At 42.7% G+C, this 18115-nt stretch overlaps 1 protein-coding gene across 1 annotated transcript in view; it reads right to left on the bottom strand.

Annotated features, from left to right (window-relative positions):
* PEX7 (peroxisomal biogenesis factor 7) overlaps nucleotides 1-18115 on the bottom strand; it is a 108082-nt gene that overhangs the window by 78167 nt on the left and 11800 nt on the right. The window contains exons 4-5 of the mRNA XM_053288763.1: nucleotides 10732-10809; nucleotides 7201-7309 (exon numbers count right to left, since the gene is read on the bottom strand). Coding sequence (XP_053144738.1) covers nucleotides 7201-7309; nucleotides 10732-10809 — 187 coding nt within the window. The remainder of the gene's footprint in view (nucleotides 1-7200; nucleotides 7310-10731; nucleotides 10810-18115) is intronic.

Raw genomic sequence — 18115 nt, 5'->3', positions numbered from 1 at the left:
CTCTGGAATACCAAGGTCATGAGAGGACAAAGGCAAGTTGCAGCACTAAACTATAGTTAAACAATGGTTACTTAATTTAGTATATTAACGAAAAATATATTAATGAAATATATAAATATATAATATATTAACAAAAATGTTTAATATGACTCTTAGACTCATGTGTCTCTTCACAAACAAGGGCAGGAAATTTGCTGCTTCCGTTTCCATTTTAAAACATACTGGAATTTCTCCAGTTCTGGCTTGTTCACAATAGGCTTGTGCCCAAAACGTTTCGGAGGCCATTGTAAAGGCCTCCAAAACGTTTTGGGTGTAGGGGCTGTTTCGGCGCCGGCAGGGTTAGAGCTTTAAGGGCGGGGAAGAGTGTACTCACCCCCCCCCCGCCGCGTTTCCCCCACCAGCACTCTCCAAATTTAAAGCCCCTCGGGGCGGCAGCGTTCCTCCCTGCCATCCCGTTCCCCCCGTCGGCCGGAAGTGGCCGGAAGTCCCGAGCGCACGACGGGCGCTCGGGACTTCCGGCCACTTCCGGCCGACAGGGGGAACGGGGCGGCAGGGAGGAACGCTGCCGCCCCGAGGGGCTTTAAATTTGAAGAGCACCGGTGGGGGAAACGCACCGGGGGGGTGAGTACACTCTCCCCCGCCCTTAAAGCTCTACCCCTGCCGTGCCGAAGATTTTCCGTGCACATCCCTAGTTCACAAGCTGTGGTTAGAATTAGCTGGGATTTGCTGGGTTTGGACACGACAAATCCTGATTTGTTTTAACCTGGGAACTCTAACGTCCTCCTCACATATGAATGGGATGGAGCACATGAGCCCAAGGCTCACATCAGTAACGTGAAACCATCGTTTAATCATGTTCTAGCATTATATCTGAACCAAAAAAAAAATTAAAGCATCGTCTTTGGGCTGCCAGTTTTCTATCATTATATGCTTAATCTTTTTCTCTCTGTAATACATTTAATAAATCAAAAAGATAGAGAATCAGAGAAAGTGTCTCATATGTCATTAAACATTATTTAAAAGGCTGGATAATGGAAAATTCAGTTTAGGAAGCGTTCCCTTTCCCCTCACCCCACTTCCTATTGAAAGAATATTTATTTCTTTGCTGTTTTACACAAGGGAGGCCCTTGAATCTCAAGACTTATGCCTCCTTTTTCTGATGGGGGTTGAGGAGTGGAAACCCAAACTGACTAGTGGAGGAACAGACTCTAGTGAGTAGCATCCACAGCAGCACTTGCACAAGAGCATGAGTGCCACTGTGGAAGCTATCCAGTGAACTGCAACAGGCACACATCTTGCAGTTCAATTATATTTTAGTTATGCAACAATTATGTAGCCAGTCTGAAATGTGATACATGAGCTGGAGACCCAAAGCATTCTTTTTACTTAGCCAACTTCATCAAAATCAATGAGGCTCACTTCCAGAGAAACATGTTCAGTATCAGGAAGTAAAATGCATTATGCTGAAGTGTTACATTACATTATAACTGAAAGAAAAATCAAACAGACCTAAACATTTGGTACGTACAATAGAAGTGTAATGCTATATTACTAATCAATTATGCTACTTCAGCAGGTGAAGCTACTCCACAGCATGCTGGACAACCAATACATTATTATATACCCACACAGGTACACATTTTCCCTTGCACATAATCCTGATGTGGATTGATTTGTGTTTATTCTAAAACTAGGCATTAAACGAGCTGGAAGAATTAGCTGCGGGGCGGGGGGACGGGACACAATTCAGTGGCTAACACAACTAGCATATCCCATTAATTTTAATTTACTCAAGTGTCACCTTAAGTGGCGCAGTGGGGAAATGCTTAACTAACAAGAAGGAAGTTGCCGGTTCAAATCCCTGCTGGTATGTTTTCCAGACCATGAGAAACACCTATATCGGGCAGCAGCAATATAGGAAGATGCTGAAAGGCACCATCTCATAGTGCGTGGGAGGAGGCAATGGTAAACCCCTCCTGTATTCTACCAAAAGAAAACCACAGGGCTCTGTAGGTGCCGGGAGTCAAAATCGACTTGATGGCACACTTTACCTTTACTCAAGCATAATTTAGTCCTGATATCATCTAGCATCTTCTTTGACAGTTATTTCTCTTCCCAAGCAATTTTGTTGTCGATTTCAAATTCTTTCTATGATTTTTGTAATATTCCTTTTCTATATGAAATATTTTCTCTTTCAATGAAAAAATATGTTTCAAATAATAAATATGAACCCTGAAGAAAACATAGCGAGCAAGGAAAGGCTCCAGTCCAAAGCTCTTTGGACAGAATTATTAGATTCTCATTCCTTTGATAGGCATGAAATCATACCTAAATTAGAACTTAGGCATTCACCAATAAAAGCAATTTATCAGTGTCAGATTAAATATGCAGACTTTAATTATCCTGAAGAACTGGTCATTGTAAAAGTATCCAGTACTTATGCATTGGTGTAAACAATCTAAGCAATTTTGAGTTGGCTGCAGTTCAGAGATACATAGCATGTACCAGTGGGCTGCCCACAAAGTACTTGCTTGTTGGTTTGATCAGTCACCCAACAGATGGTAATCACAACATCAGCCATGCATGGAGCCCCAAGTGGTAGGAACATCCCTTTGGGCATGTTATTTATTATCACTTATTGCCGATGCAGAAGTTGCCTCTGCTAATAGTCTAGCATCTGAACCACTGTTTCACTAGAATCTTGTCAACAGTCAAATCCATGCATGGACCTATTAGAATTGTCTGCCCGAGAAAGCTGTTGGATCCAGTAGGGCTTCGGAGTTGGTTCTGCCAGTGATTCTGCTGATGCCCTGGTGGATACTTGGAACAGAGAACTTACCAGGGCAGTAGACACAACAGCTCCTAAGCATCCTCTCCGATCCACTTCAATATTAGCTCCATGGTATATGGAAGAGCTACAGGAGCTGAAGCAGCAAGTTAGACAACTGCAGGTGGATTCATCCTATATTAAATATGACACAGCATAGAGCCCAACTAAAGGCCTATACTGTGGCAATACATGCAGCAGCAAGGAAGCTTTATTCTGCGCGTATTGCACCTGCAAATTCTCGTCCAGCAAAACTGTTCCAAACTGTTAGGGGTTTAACTCAAAACCCTTCTGTTTTAAATCTGTTTCCGGAAACTATGTCTCGCTGTGATACATTCCATTAGTTCTTTACAGATAAGATATCTCGCTTTTGGGCTGATCTGGACTCCATTATTTATGCAGGGCCAGTTAGAGGTGTGTGTCTGGCAATCCCTCTTGCAAGATTAGATTGGATCAGTTTTGGTTTGTGACTCCTATGGATGTGGACAAGCTGCTTGGAGCGGTACGGCCCACCACCTGTTCTTTGGATCCTTGCCCAACATGGCTGATTCCATCTTGCAGGGAGGCTGTTGGAGCTGGCCTAGCAGATATCATTAAAACCTCACTGAGGGAGGGCAGAACGCCACCTTGTTTGAAGAAAGCGGTGGTTAGACCCCTTTTAGGAAGCCCACTTTGGTTCCCCTGGTGATAGATAATTATAAGTCTGTCTCCAACCTGCCACGGTTGGGTAAGATGATTGAGGAGATGGTGGCTGTCCAGCTCCAAGTGGTCTTGGAGGAACTGATTGTCTAGACCCATTTCAAACTGGCTTTAGGGCGGGCTATAGAGTTGAGACAGCCTTGGTCATCCTGATAGATTACCATCACTAGGGAACTGACAGAGGGAGTGCGATTCTGTTGGTTCTTTTGGATCTCTCAGCGGCTTTCAATATCATCAACCATGGTATCCTTCTGGCTTGCCTGAGAGATCTGGTGATAGTTTTACAGTGGTTCCTCTTCTATGTCTTGGGTAGATTTCAAATGGTGGCACTTGGTGACAGTTGCTCTTCAAAAATGGAAGCTACTAGATGGAGTCCCCTCAGGGCTCCATTTTGTCACCAATGCTTTTTAACATTTACATGAAACCATGGGTGAGGTGACATCATCAGGGGATTTGATGCTGGGTGTTGTCAATATGCTGATGACACTAAAGTCTATTTCTCCATGCCATAAATATCCTATATTAGGATATAGGAAACTGTGTTAGCCCCTTAAATGCCTGCCGTAATGGGCTGGATGAGAGATAATAAACTGAAGTTGAATCCAAGCAAGATGGAGGTGAATCCAATTACAGAACACCCCCCAATCCAAGCAAAAGACCAAACCCAGTGTGTGACCAGCAGAATGCATAGAACCTAGGACTAACTGGGACAACCCAATACTTGTCATGGCCACTATGAGCTCCTGAGCAGCACCAGACAAGTCAGTCCCAAAGTGGACATTGAAATCGCTCCACACCAAAAGCTTGGATGACTCCAACATCAACTCAGCGATCAGCTGTCAGCTCAGTTAGGGAGTCTTAGGCAGCGGGATGGATGGTACACCAACAGAATCCCTGTCTATTCTGAGTCCCCAATCTAAGGTACACAAACTCAATATAAGTCAATTCTCTCACAGGGATCCTGATAAGGGAGATATTATTTTTATGACCACAGCTACTCCACCCTACTCCCCAAGGCAATGAGAACTGTCAGGGCAGATGGAAGAGGGAACAGTAATTAAAATTACTGGATTCGCTTCCCCTGTAACAGCATGCTGGCCTGCCAACACCCGATCGTCTATTCCCTACCACTTCTGAGATAGCTGCCCCAATCTAATCAAATGCGCCCTCTGCTCCATCCTTAAAGAGAGCCCAGACAAATTCCTGTGAGCAGCTTGGCACAAACTATTAAAACAAACAACAAAACTATATGCACATACACACAGTCATCCCTTGCCAACCACGGTTTTGAGTATATGCAAATGGGAAATTGTGACAGGTCTTGCCAACCGAGATCTGAGTATCCACAGTTGGTGACTTTTTTTTAGTGATCTTGGGGAGGTTTCAGCAATGGGGGTAGTGGTTCAGAGGTTCGGCCTGCTCATTCGTTCCTCTTGGTAACCCTTGCTGACCTTGCTGTCCCATGCCAATTTAAAATGCCTTTGAGTGATGGGGGGGGGTTTCCAAGAATTTCCAGAGGTTTGATCTGGTCATTCTTCTTGGTGATCCTTGGCAATATTACAGGATTTTTTTTTAGCAACCTTTTTGTATTTTTACGTCTTTTTGTAGTCATTGTTCCCCAACCCCCTGTATCCCAGACTTTAATGCCTCGCCAACCACAAATTTGCCAACTGTGAGGTTTTGCCAGAATGGAACACTAGCGGTTGGCAAGGGATGACTGTATGTGTGTATATATAATTAATGTGTATAAATAATATATACTAGCTGGGCCGGGCTAGCATCTGCACCTCTAGTTCTCCCCCCATCGCCTGCCGCCACTGTTTTCTTTCCCTGCCCACTGCCGTTTTCTTCCCCCTCCCATCCAACGCCATTTCCTCCCCTCTGCCGCCGCCGTTTTGTTTCCTGCCTTGCCTGCAAGCCTGTCCGCCAGTGCTTTCCTCTCCCCCGCCAGCAGCTCACTCGCGAACTCTTGCTAGAGCTGACACACATGCAGTCAGCGATGAGTAAGCCTTAGAGATATATAAATCATCCTCCTCCTCCTCCAACAATCTAACCTAGGTCTTTTCAAAGTGTGTGTGATGGGCTGGTAGTTCACAATCCAAAACCCATACCTGCCCTCACCTTATAGATCACTGAAGTGTTTAGCAAATTCAAACCTGATGTACACTCTACCCTGCTACAAAAAACAACCACCTCAGAAGTGTAATTACATATTTTAAGTATGATTAAAAGGTATCATTGTTTTCAATTGAGGACTGAGCCTATAGAAGAGCACGCAGGCAGCAACATTCTACTTTTCTGTGTTTCATGTCCCTGGCAGACTTATTTTCCACAATGCCAATGTCAACCACCAACATCTGCTGGCTGTCTAAGAAATGGTCACCTCCATCACCTATGCTCCAAACCATAGTTATGAAAAAAGGGGGGGAAGACAGCTGCCCACAATAGAAAACACAAAACCATGGCACATAAAACCAAAACTGACAGACAAGGAGGAAAGAAGAAAGGAATGGAGAGGTGGAGGGCCAGAAAACAAGTGTGGAGAAGAAGGAAAGGACTTCTTCAAGCACAAAAGAGGAAAGAGAAACAATGGAGGGAGGGAAAGAAGATTAACATAAGGAGAGAGAGAGAGAGAGAAAGGTGACACACAAAACAAACTGTTCCTTATTCTGTCATCATTAAGGGCCTTTGATTAGTATTACTATAATAATCATCTTACAAAAGCACAGAAAAAGGTTTTGTGCCTTGCACTGGTACAACACTATGACCACCCTACCATAAGCATTTATATGCTGGTGCAGCCAGTCTAAAGAACAAGCTGCAAGTCATTACAAAAATCATTACTGCAGTGAGCCTTTGCAATATAATCCCAAATCCCTTTTCAAATCACTCATTTTTAGCTTTTCCTATGAGTGTCAACGAAAAAAAGAAACCAAAGCCAGTCAGCAGGCTACACAAGAATAAGCAGGAGTTTTTTCAGATGCCAACTTTACCCATTTTACTTTGGGTATGTGGGTATGTGTTCACATATTGGCCAAATTTACCCCGAAGTCCATGCAGTGTTTCAGAGAGCACTTGATACACGATTCGGGTTTTTCCCTCCGTATTGGAACCTAGCCTGGTTTATATCCGTGGTTTAAAAATCCTCTTTTTGCGTTGGAGTATCCATTACGTCCCAAACTTGCAGTAAAGCCTGCTGTCTGAAAAAGCTCCAGGAGCTGAAGTCACATAATAGTTGATTATCCTTTTGCAACTGTAAAATACAACTTACAGCAGAAACCAAAGGGTTGTTGAACTATGTTTGCATGACTTGCACTCTGCTCTCACGGACACCAAGACATAAAGCCAGAATTTATAAGTAAGCACTGGCACACAAAAGTATGCAGGCAGGCAAGGAAAAAGATTATGTGGAAGAAAAATGCCAGTGATGAAATGCCAGTGTGAAAAATTGCCACCAGCTCACTGAAGTGAGACAATTGCTGATTCATATAGAGACCAAGTCAATGGTGTTAAAAGTTAACAACTGAACCTCCACTTCAATTATAGCTAAACATTTATCATATCTTCCTCCATTTATATACATTTATACCACCATCTGCTGGACAGAATTTTAAAACTATCAAATGTAATGGTAGATTTCCCCCTGTAGAGTATCACTGCTTTGTAATAGTTACCTGAGGCAGATGCAAAGCAGCCTGGGATATGCGGAGACCATATTGTGCTATAAATGACACCTTCATGGCCTTTAAAAGTGCAGACTGACTGTCCCACAGCAGGATCCCACTAGACAAAAGGTAAACAAATTAACAGCTGCTTAAGCTGAAGGCAATAGATTCTGCTTTATTTTCTCACATAAACACATAGGGTTATTCTGGGAAATGCATGTACTTTTAACAGCATACAGCACTACTGTAGTAATAAGATGTTCACACATAGGGCAGGATAGTCTACATTTAAGTAACAACAGGTAATGAATGACTAGGAATCTTTGACTGTCTGATTTAATATTATTATTATATGATTATCTAGACCCATTTCAAACTGGCTTTAGACTGGGCTATGGGGTTGAGACAGCCTTGGTCGGCCTGATGGATGACCTTTACCGGGGAATCGACAGAGGACGTGTGACTCTGTTGGTCCTCTTGGATCTCTCGGCGGCGTTCGATACCATCGACCATGGTATCCTTCTGGGTCGTCTGGAGGAGTTGGGAATAGGGGGCACTGCTTTGCAGTGGTTCCGTTCCTATCTCTTGGGGAGATCCCAGATGGTGGAGATTGGTGACAGTCGCTCCTCAAAGCAGGAGCTATTATATGGAGTCCCTCAGGGCTCCATTCTGTCACCAATGCTTTTTAATATCTACATGAAACCGCTGGGTGAGGTCATCAGGAGATTTGGTGCTGGGTGTTATCAGTATGCTGATGACACCCAAATCTACTTCTCCTTTTCATCTTCAGGAAATGGCACTCACTCTTTAAATGCCTGCCTACAGGCAGTAATAGGCTGGATGAGGGAGAACAAATTGAAGCTGAATCCAAGCAAGACGGAGGTGCTCATTGTGGGGGCTCAGAATCTGAGGAGTGAGTTAGAACTTCCTGTGCTGGATGGTGTTACACTCCCCCAGAAGGAGCAGGTGCGCAGCTTGGGAGTACTCCTGGACCCAGGCCTCACCCTGGTTTCTCAGGTGGAGGCCATGGCCAGGAGTGCTTTCTATCAGCTTCGGCTGATTCGACAGCTGCGTCCATTCCTTGAGGAGGATGACCTCAAAACAGTGGTGCACCAGCTGGTAACCTCCCGGCTCGACTATTGCAATGCGCTCTACGTGGGGCTGCCTTTGTACGTAGTTCGGAAACTTCAATTAGTTCAGAATGCGGCAGCCAGATTGGTCTCTGGGGTAACCTGGAGAGACCATATTACACCTATTTTGAAACAATTGCACTGGCTGCCGATATGTTTCCGGGCAAAATACAAAGTGCTGGTGATTACCTTTAAAGCCCTGAACAGCTTAGGCCCGAGTTACCTTAGAGAGCGCCTTCTTCTGCGTGATCCCCACCGCACATTAAGGTCATCTGAGGAGGTTCGTCTCCAGTTACCACCAGTTCGTCTGGTGGCGACTCAGAGGCGGGCCTTCTCTATAGCTGCTCCTGGGCTACGGAATGCGCTCCCTGCGGAAATCCGTAATCTGAATTCTCTATTAGCCTTCAGGAGAGCCCTTAAAACATATTTCTTTGGCCTGGCTTTCCAGGGTTTTAAAATTTTAACCCAATTTTGGGGCTTTTAATTACTGTAAACTGTTTAATTGTTGTTTTAAAATGTTTTTAAATTGTTAATTGTCGCTATATTGTTTTTAATTTGTTTTAGCTTTTTATTGTTTTAGAGGCTTGTTTTAATTGTAAACCGCCCTGAGCCATTTCGGAAGGGCGGTATATAAATCAAATAAATAAATAAATAAATAAATAAATATTCATTTTAAGCTCAATGCCATCAGCCCTGGACCTTTAAAACGTAGCTTGCAGTCCTAGACACACTAGCTATAGCAGTAACTGGTTGACATCTTGACTAATGAAGCACGCATCTAACGAGGCTCTGTGGGGATGTGCCAGGAGGCCTCACCCAACTTCCCCCTAGTCCTCCTGTGCCACAGGACTAAGATTTCCAAGTACTGCTCGTATGCCAGAAGTGCTCTGCAAAGTTGGAAATGCATAATACTGTGGAGCAACAGTACACTTGCGGGGAGATTGGAGGGAGTTGCACAAGGGCTCCCAGTGCATCCAGGCAGAGTCTCTTTCCTTGGTTAGTTGGGATGTCAGCCACTACAATCTGGAATCAGTGGGACTGACTCCTGAGCAAACATGAATCTAAACATGCTTCAGTTTTTAAAAACTATCTGGAGATATATTAAAAAAGGAACCAATCTGAAGATATAAGAGTGCCTACTTCAGAACAGGGCCACAAATGACAGAGCAAAAATAACCGATGTCATGTTTGTCTCTGAAAAGAATACAGAATAAAAGGTGTCATCTTCTCATTGGAGCAACTTCTCTGATTAGGAGTATGAATCTAAAAACTTGTTAAAGATTTGCACCTATAAACAGCATTGCTCGACATATCTGAGCACTGCTGCTTTTCCATTCTGTTTCATGAAGAATTCTATGTAGCTTAGGTGTTTGAACAGTCTTAGAGGAGTAATTTTTCCAATATACTGTATACCATGATACTATTTTACCAAGCTATGTAGCAAAAAATCTCTCTGACTGTTGGCAGGGTAGCCTGTAGAATTTTCAGACAGACAAAGCTGAGCGACTCTTACACAGAGAGCATAACATGTATTCTAGCTCTCATGGTGCAGAGTCTTACCTGCTTGCCCCCACACAGTTTACCTCAGGATTTCTTTTTCACTAGGCCTGTGGAAGACTGTTTCACCTGATTTAACCAAATGAACACCAAGAAAAAATACAAATGTTAAAAAGAAAAAATTGGTAGCCATCTTGTAATAATTTAGATTGTGAGCCCTTTGGGGACAGGGATCCATCTTATTCATTTATTATTTTTCTGTGTAAATCACCCTGAGCCATTTTTGGAAGGGTGGTATAGAAATTGAATTAATAATAATAATAATAATAATAATAATAATAATGTCTCATCACCTGTCTTTTAATATCCCTTCTGCAATGTGTGTATGGGGAGGGGCACACAATTTTTTTGCTTATTCATAGTTTATTATTTTATTTATTTATTTTATTATTTTATTTTGCTTATTCATATTTTCCACCTTCCTCTGTAGGTACAACTCCAAATTCCCCCAAGTCCTGAATCTGCTGGAATGCTGATTTCATACCTTATTTCAGTTCCTGCTTCCCACACAACAGTAAACCACATTTAATCATCTAAAAACATTTGATCAGTGACAAAGCATGCACTTCCCACTAAGTTAGTCATTTAAAGACACACACACACTATAGGTTTTGAATAGTTTGTCTTGTGCTGTATTGGGAACCACATCCTCCAAAGTCTCCCAGATGCTGAATTAGCTCACAGCATATTATAGTTGCAAGAATTGTTGGACTTCTCATTTAATGTACCCAGTTTTGAAAAATCCTAAGGGAATAGCATCTGTTCAAACAAACCAAAACACAGGTTAAGAGATTATGCTTTGCCTAAAAATTAAAATACACAGATTTGTAAACAAACAGAAGTACAGACATACCAATTTTGCTGTTTGATCCCATGACCCAGATACTATTAGCTGTTCTCCTCTAGTCTGGCTCCAATCAACACTGTAAACCTGTAAGCATTTATGAGTTTTAGTTTACAGAAGCACAACACCACCAAGCTGGATCATCTGTACACAGAATATTTTTTCTATCCTGACACAAATGAACATATCTGTTCTTAAAGAACTGAAAACATATACATCTTTACCAGAAGATCAGAAAAAGTCCATATAAGAGTCCATTAACTACCACCCAGTGTATGCCACAAATAAATGATAATGCAGAACAAGCAAGCAAAAAACATCGTGTCCCACAATGTCATTTATTGAATCCATGCATGCCCATGGGTCATTTGACAGAGAGCTGCCCTCATGTAGGGAGGAGGACTGGACAGATACATTATACAGCTAACCTATTAAATTACTAAGTGTGGCATATGAAATAGGTAATATGAAAGCTGGCTACCTTTCATTTTAAAGTTATAGATGTGTACTACTGCAGTCTTTACTTGGGGCCCCCATGGCTCTTTCCCAAATATTATAAGCAAAGACATGGCTAAGACAGCTTATTTGTTTTCATGAGTTTTTTAAATACGGCTCCTGCATTCCAGAAGATCGATGTTGTCTCCATTACCCACAATGGCTACTGTATCTGCTGAACCTGTACCTTCTAAGCACCTGTTTAACATTATTCAACACCATTCAATATTTTGTCTAATATTGTCAGACTCACAAATTAGATTTGTGGTTTAAATTTTTAATACTGGTTTTAAACAATTATAACTGTTAATGTTTTTAATGTTTAAATAATTTTAACTGTTAATTGATTTAGTTTTGATTTTAACTGTTAATTGGTTTTAATTGGTTTTATTCATTGTAAGATGCCCTGAATAATTTTTGGAGGGGCGGTATATAAAATAAAATAAAAATGCATAAAATAAAATAAAAATAAATAAAAAATCCTTCCTTTTCACCATGGGGCCATTCACATGACTGGGCAGGCAGGGGGGTGGGGTGGGGTGAAAGCTAACCCAACTCACCTTTCCTCCAGATGATCATTGAAACGCTGCTGGGAGCATGGACCGCACTCCTAGATGATCCATGCTGCACCACTCAACGCGAAGCTTTGGAAGCCGGGACAATGCATCCCAATCTCGAGATATCCCACAATGCACTGCACCACGAGTGCGGTGCATTGACAGGATCTTCCATCAGATGGGCATTCTCGGCACCCATCACTGCCTCCCCTTGGGCTGCATGCAGCCCGAGGAGACACATGATCCTGGCAGCCAGGTTAAGGGAGCGCTAGCTCCCTTAACCTCGGCTAGGAGCCATACTTAGGAGTGGTGTTAGACTGGGCAGGAGCACCAGGATCTGCACAGATCCTGGCACTCCACACGAGCCCTAGCCTGGCCTAGGCTGCTTGTGAGAACAGCCACCACGTGTAAAAGCTAATGTCTAAATCAGGATATACCATGTTTAAATAGTTACAGATTCCCTTATGCAATTTGCATTACAACTAACCATCAAATAACCATTAGAGAGTATGAAAGGGCAGGAGAGGAAGAATGTGAGGGGCAGCTATACAATTCAGAACAGGCTCTTAAAGGGTTTGGTTCCGATTCCAATATGGTCAACCTCTTTGATGGAAAGTTCTGAAAAATAGGGAGGACACAAAAACCATCCTGGGTATACTTACAACGGATGGCAAGACCAGCTTCTCTTTTATGCAGTAGTTATTTTATCAGTTAACAAGGCAAAACTGCAGTAAACCTAGTTCCTTCATCATACCCAGGTTTGAGTGACTGAACACTGATCTCAAAGGGCCGACACAGAGGAACCTAGAGTCTATGCCAGTCACTTTAAATTTACTCAAGAAGTACTCATTGTTTGCAGCAAGCCAGTCCCATGATGTGCTTGTCAAAGCACAAATCCTGATGGGCTTTGAAAAAGTAGTCCTGCTGGACATGCGGTACCTACTTTAAAGGCTCAGTGTGAACTTAGAGACACCAGACAAACACACAATGGTTCCAGTCAGCTAGGACTGTAGTGAGTTACACCTGGTGGGAGGGGCCATATTCCTGTTTCAGTTTGAAGCCTATTCTCTATATGAGGGGAAAGGCCAGATGACTTCGAGAACAGGGAAAGAAAAAAGGGCATTGGAGTTTTGCATGGAGTTTAGTGGGGAGCCTGAAATGAGTCTCCTTGAGCCCAGTGGGAAGGTAAGTACAAATCCCTTCTTCATATTGGGGGGGGGGGGGGAGTTTAAACTGTTAAATAACTGACCAATACAGCTAAGACCCAACTTTCTAATAAACAATCTCCAAATACTCTAAACAGCCCCCCCCCAAAAAAAGTTATGAAGCTAGAAGTCAGCAAGGAAAGGGGCACTTCCCGGTGTGTTGCACAGAGTGTCACATGTATGACAATTTGCTCCATGGGCAGAAGTCACACATGATTCCATCATTATAAGTATAGAGAGATGGGTCTGTGACCTGCCTGTAAACCTCACGGTGGCTTGCCTGCCTGATGGGAAGGTTGTAGACATCACACAGCGTCTAGATAAGCTGTTAGACAGTGCTGGCGAGGAGACAGCTGTTGTGGTCCATGCTGGCACCAATGATGTGAGGAAATGTAGTCAGGAGGTCCTGGAAGCCAAATTTAGGCTGATAGGCAGCATATTGAAGTCCAGCATTCTCAGCATTCTCAGAAGTGCTACCTGTTCCACACGCAGGGTCAGCAAGACAGGCAGAGCGGAGGGGTCTCAATGTGTGCAGTGGATGAGATGTTGGTGCCAGGAGAAGGGTTTTATATTTGTTAGGCACTGGGATACATTTTGGGGGAAGCAAGGCATGTACAAAAGGGACAGGCTGCACTTGAACCAAGATGGAACCAGACTGCTGGTGCTTAAAATTTAAAAGGTCTCGGAGCAGCTTTTAAAATGACACCTGGAGAATAGCCAACAGGAGCTGGGCAGTATCCAGTTCAGTAAATGCCATCCTTTAAAGTGCGAGGGTGTAAAAGATTCAGATAAAAACAGGTGGGGACAGAGTAGAACCACATAAAGAGCAGACAGAAGGCTGTACTAGCTGGTCAAAGAGATCAAAGAGCCAAAATAAAGATAGCACACACCAGGTAAGAGATTCAGCATGTAGGTGCTTATGCCAGTGCCAGAAGCCTCCGAGTCAAGATGGGTGAGCTGGAGTGCTTGGTTGCTAACGCAGAAATAGATATAGTGAGCATAACAGAAACATGGCGGAACAGTGAGAACCAGTGGGACACTTATCGCTGCACATAAACTTTATAGAAAGGACAGGGAGAGGCACCTTGGAGGTCGAGTAGCAATAGCAATAGCAATAGCACTTACATTTATATACCGCTCTATAGCCGAAGCTCTCTAAGCGGTTTTACAATGATTTAGCATATTGCCCCCCAACATTCTGGGTACTCATTTTACCGACCTCGGAAGGATGGAAGGCTGAGTCAACCTTGAGCCCCTGGTCAGGATTGAACTTGCAACCTTCTGGTTACAGGGCGGCAGTTTTACCACTGCGCCACCAGGGGCTCATTTTCAATGAGTAGCACTGTATGTTAAAGAAAGGATAGAATCCAACAAGGTAGAAAAGCTAAGAGAACTGGAGTCTTCCACAGAAACCCTGTGGGTAACCATAGAGGGCCTAAAAGGAAATATTCTACTAGAAACGTGCTAGTGCCCTTCGGATCAAAACGCTGACAGTGACTGGGAGTTCAGAAGGAAATCAGGGAGGTGTCAAGGAGAGGCAGGGCAGTAATAATGGGTGACTTCAATTACCCACACATAGATTGGGTAAATTCACAGTCAGGTAATAACAAAGATGTCAGATTTCTAGATACACTGAATGACTGTGCCCTAAAAGACTTGGTCATGGAACCAACCACAGAGAAGATGACTTTGGACTTAATTCCGAGTGGCACCCAGGACCTGGTGCATGATGTCAGTGTCATGGACCCTTTAGGGAACAGTGACCATAGTGCAATCAAATTCAGCATTCATGCAGGGAAAGAATCACCAAAAAGCCTAACATAAACACTTTGAATTTCAAAAAAGGAAACTCTCCAAAATGAGGAGTATGGTGAAAAGAAAACTGAAAGGGAAAATCAGGAGGGAGAGTCACTTTGCTCCAGAATGCATGGAGTTTACTCAAAACCACAATACTAGAAGCCCAGTTAGATTGTATACCAAAAAGGAAGAAAGGTACCACCAAGACCGGCAGGATGCCAGCATATCTAACAGGTAATTTCAAGGAAGTTACGAAGGGGAAGAAGACTTCCTTCAGAAATTGGAAGGCCTGTCCAAACGAAGAGAACAGAAAGGAAAACAAACTCTGGCAAAATAAATGTAAGGTGACAATAGGGGAGGTGAAAAGAGAGTTAGAGGGACATTTAGCTAAAAGTATCAAGGGGAATAACAAAAACATCTTTAAATACATCAGATACAGGAAACCTGCCAAGAAGGCGGTTGGACCATTAGTTAGACAATGAGGGAATGAAAGGAATTATTGAGGATATGGAGGTTTCAGAGAAGCTAAATGAGTTCTTTGCATCTGTCTTCACGGCAGAGGATACTGAGCATATTCCTGTTCCTGAACCAGGCTTTTCGGGAATGGAAGCTAAAGAACTGAGTCAGAAGTGACAAGAGATGACAAACTGTCTGGAAAAATTAAAAATTAGCAAATCGCCAGGGCCAGACGGCATCCATCCAATAGTCCTCAAAGAACTCAAATGTGAAATTGCCGACCACCTTGCAAAAATATACAACTTATCCCTACAATCAGGCTTTGTACCGGAGGACTGGAAAGTAGCCAATGTAACACCGATTTTCAAAAAGGGATCCAGGGGCAATCTGGGAAAGCACAGGCCAGTTAGCTTAACATCTGTCCCAGGCAAATTGATGGAAAGCATTCTCAAGGATAAAACTGTAAAGCACCTAGAAGAACAGGTCCTGCTGGGGGAGAACCAGCATGGCTTCTGCAAAGGTAAACTTTGCCTCACAAACCTTTTGGAGTTCTTTGAGAGTGTCAAGAGGTGTGTGGATAAAGGTGATCCAGTTAACATAATATACTTGGACTACCAAAAAGCTTTCAACAAAAGTTTTTCATCAGACTCTTGAGAAAACTTAGCAGTCATGGGATAAGGGGACAAGTACATGTGTGGATTGCTAACTGGTTGAAGGACAGGAAACAGAGGGTAGGTATAAATGGAGAGTTTTCACAGTGGAGGGAAGTAAGAAGTGGGATTTGTATTGGGACTGGTGCTTTTTAATTGATTCATCAATGGTCTAGAAGTTGGGCTAAGGAACAAGGTGGCCAAATTTGCAGATAACACCAAACTATTTAGGGAAGTGAAATCCAAAAGACTGTGAGGGGCTCCAAAAGGATCTCTCGAAACTGGGGGAATGGGCAAAAAAATAGCATATTCAGTTCAGTGTTGGCAAGTGTAAAGTGATGCATATTGGGGCAAAAAACCAAAACCCAACGTCACATATACACTGATGGGATATGAACTGTCGGTGACTGACCAGGAAAGGGATCTTGGGGTTGTGGTGGACCATTTGTTGGAAGTGTCTACTCAATGTGCAGCAACTGTGAAAAAGGCCAATTCCATGCTAGGAATAATTAGGAAGGGGACTGAAAATAAAACTGCTAACTTTATAATGCTCTTATACAAAACTAGAATCAGGAATCACCCCATGAAATTAATTGCCAAGAAATTTAGGAACAACAAAAGGAAGTACTTTATCACACAATGCATAATCAACTTATGGAATACTCTGTTGCAAGATGTGGCGACAACCAACAACCTGGATGGTTTTACGAGGGGTTTGGGTAACTTCATGGAGAAGAAGTCTATCAATGGCTATTAGTCTGAGGGCTATAGGCCACCTCCAGCCTCAGTGGCAGGATGCCTCTGAATACCAGTTGTAGCGGAGTAACAGCAGGAGAGAGGGCATGACCTCAGCTCCTGCCTGCGGGCTTCCCAATGGCACCTTGTGGGCCACTGTGTGAAACAGAATTCTGGACTAGATGGGCCTTGGGCTTTATCCAGCAGGGCTGTTCTCATGACACATCCTGGGCTCATCGTCATCCGATCAGTTGCTTTAAATCAGTTTTTCAGAAATGTCCAGAGAAGTAACTGGTTTGCAAATAATTTCAGTAACCGACCTACCCACATATATGTATGTTAGCTACTTATGGCCTTAAAAAGAAAAAAACGGGAATCCACTTTTGCATAAGGTTCTTTGCTTGATCACCTAACAGAAAGTCTCACTCACCACAGACTACCAGACAAGTGGCTATTTACAAGTCTGGCTCTGAGGCCGATGTTTATATGTAGAACAAAAGGTTATAAGCAATCAAACCTAAGGTCAATGTAGAAGAATTTCCTAAGCAAACATGACATTCATAGTTTCATTCTCTGAAATAAGAATCTGTCACCCAATACTTCTGGAAGAGCTTGATCACAGCTGAAGCTACTTTAGTTCAAGTGAATCCTTAAGCACCAAGGTCAATTGGTGTAGGATTAAAATTAACATTTCCTTTGATAATAAAGATATGTACAGTATTTATATTTAAAATGAGTATGTTACTGAAGTGGGGAGGATTAGGATTTTTCCTCAAAGCAGGAAACTCTCAACCCGCCACTATAATTCCTGAAATATTATGAACTTTAACGAAAGCCATTAATCAGAAATGGATTATGGATGAAGACATTCTTCAGAAGTATTATCTACCAGTGTTTACTAACAGATAATTACGTTCATATTCAGATCCGGTATCTTTGCTATAGTATGTTTAGATGAACTGGAAGCATTTTTCCATATCTCATAATATGGGGAAACTTGAGTCTCAAGCATCAAATGTTCTAAATGTAATCAAACCCAAAAATACTATTAAAATGCCAAATTAACATGATACAAAAGGAATATATTATCTCAAACATTTACAGATAGGCCCCCACAAGTCCCAAGATGAGAACATCCTTCCTCCCAACTCAGGAAAGGGGAAGAAGGAGATTTCATATTGGTTTGAGAGTTGTGTATAAAAGACACAGTTCTTCGTTCAAAGATAATATATACCTTTTGTACAATGATCATTTGCTATTTTAATCTCTGGGGTGCGGGTGTGTGCCTCTCATTTCACACTGAGCTTTGCAGCAGGCTGTCTGCTTCAAGAGTTTCTCATCATGCTGAGCTTGCACTGCTTCTACCTGCTCAAAAGCTCAATACAATATCACACACACCCCTCCATGCATGCTAGATAATATGGAGGAGCAGAGAGGTCAATGGCAGCCACAGATTATGGCAGGCCTCAACAGATTTTCTTTAGATCTAGGAACCAGA

This window comes from Hemicordylus capensis, chromosome 1 (genome assembly GCF_027244095.1).
Source record: "Hemicordylus capensis ecotype Gifberg chromosome 1, rHemCap1.1.pri, whole genome shotgun sequence".
Classification (NCBI taxonomy): Eukaryota; Metazoa; Chordata; class Lepidosauria; order Squamata; family Cordylidae; genus Hemicordylus; species Hemicordylus capensis.
This window is presented reverse-complemented; position numbering and strand designations above follow the sequence as displayed.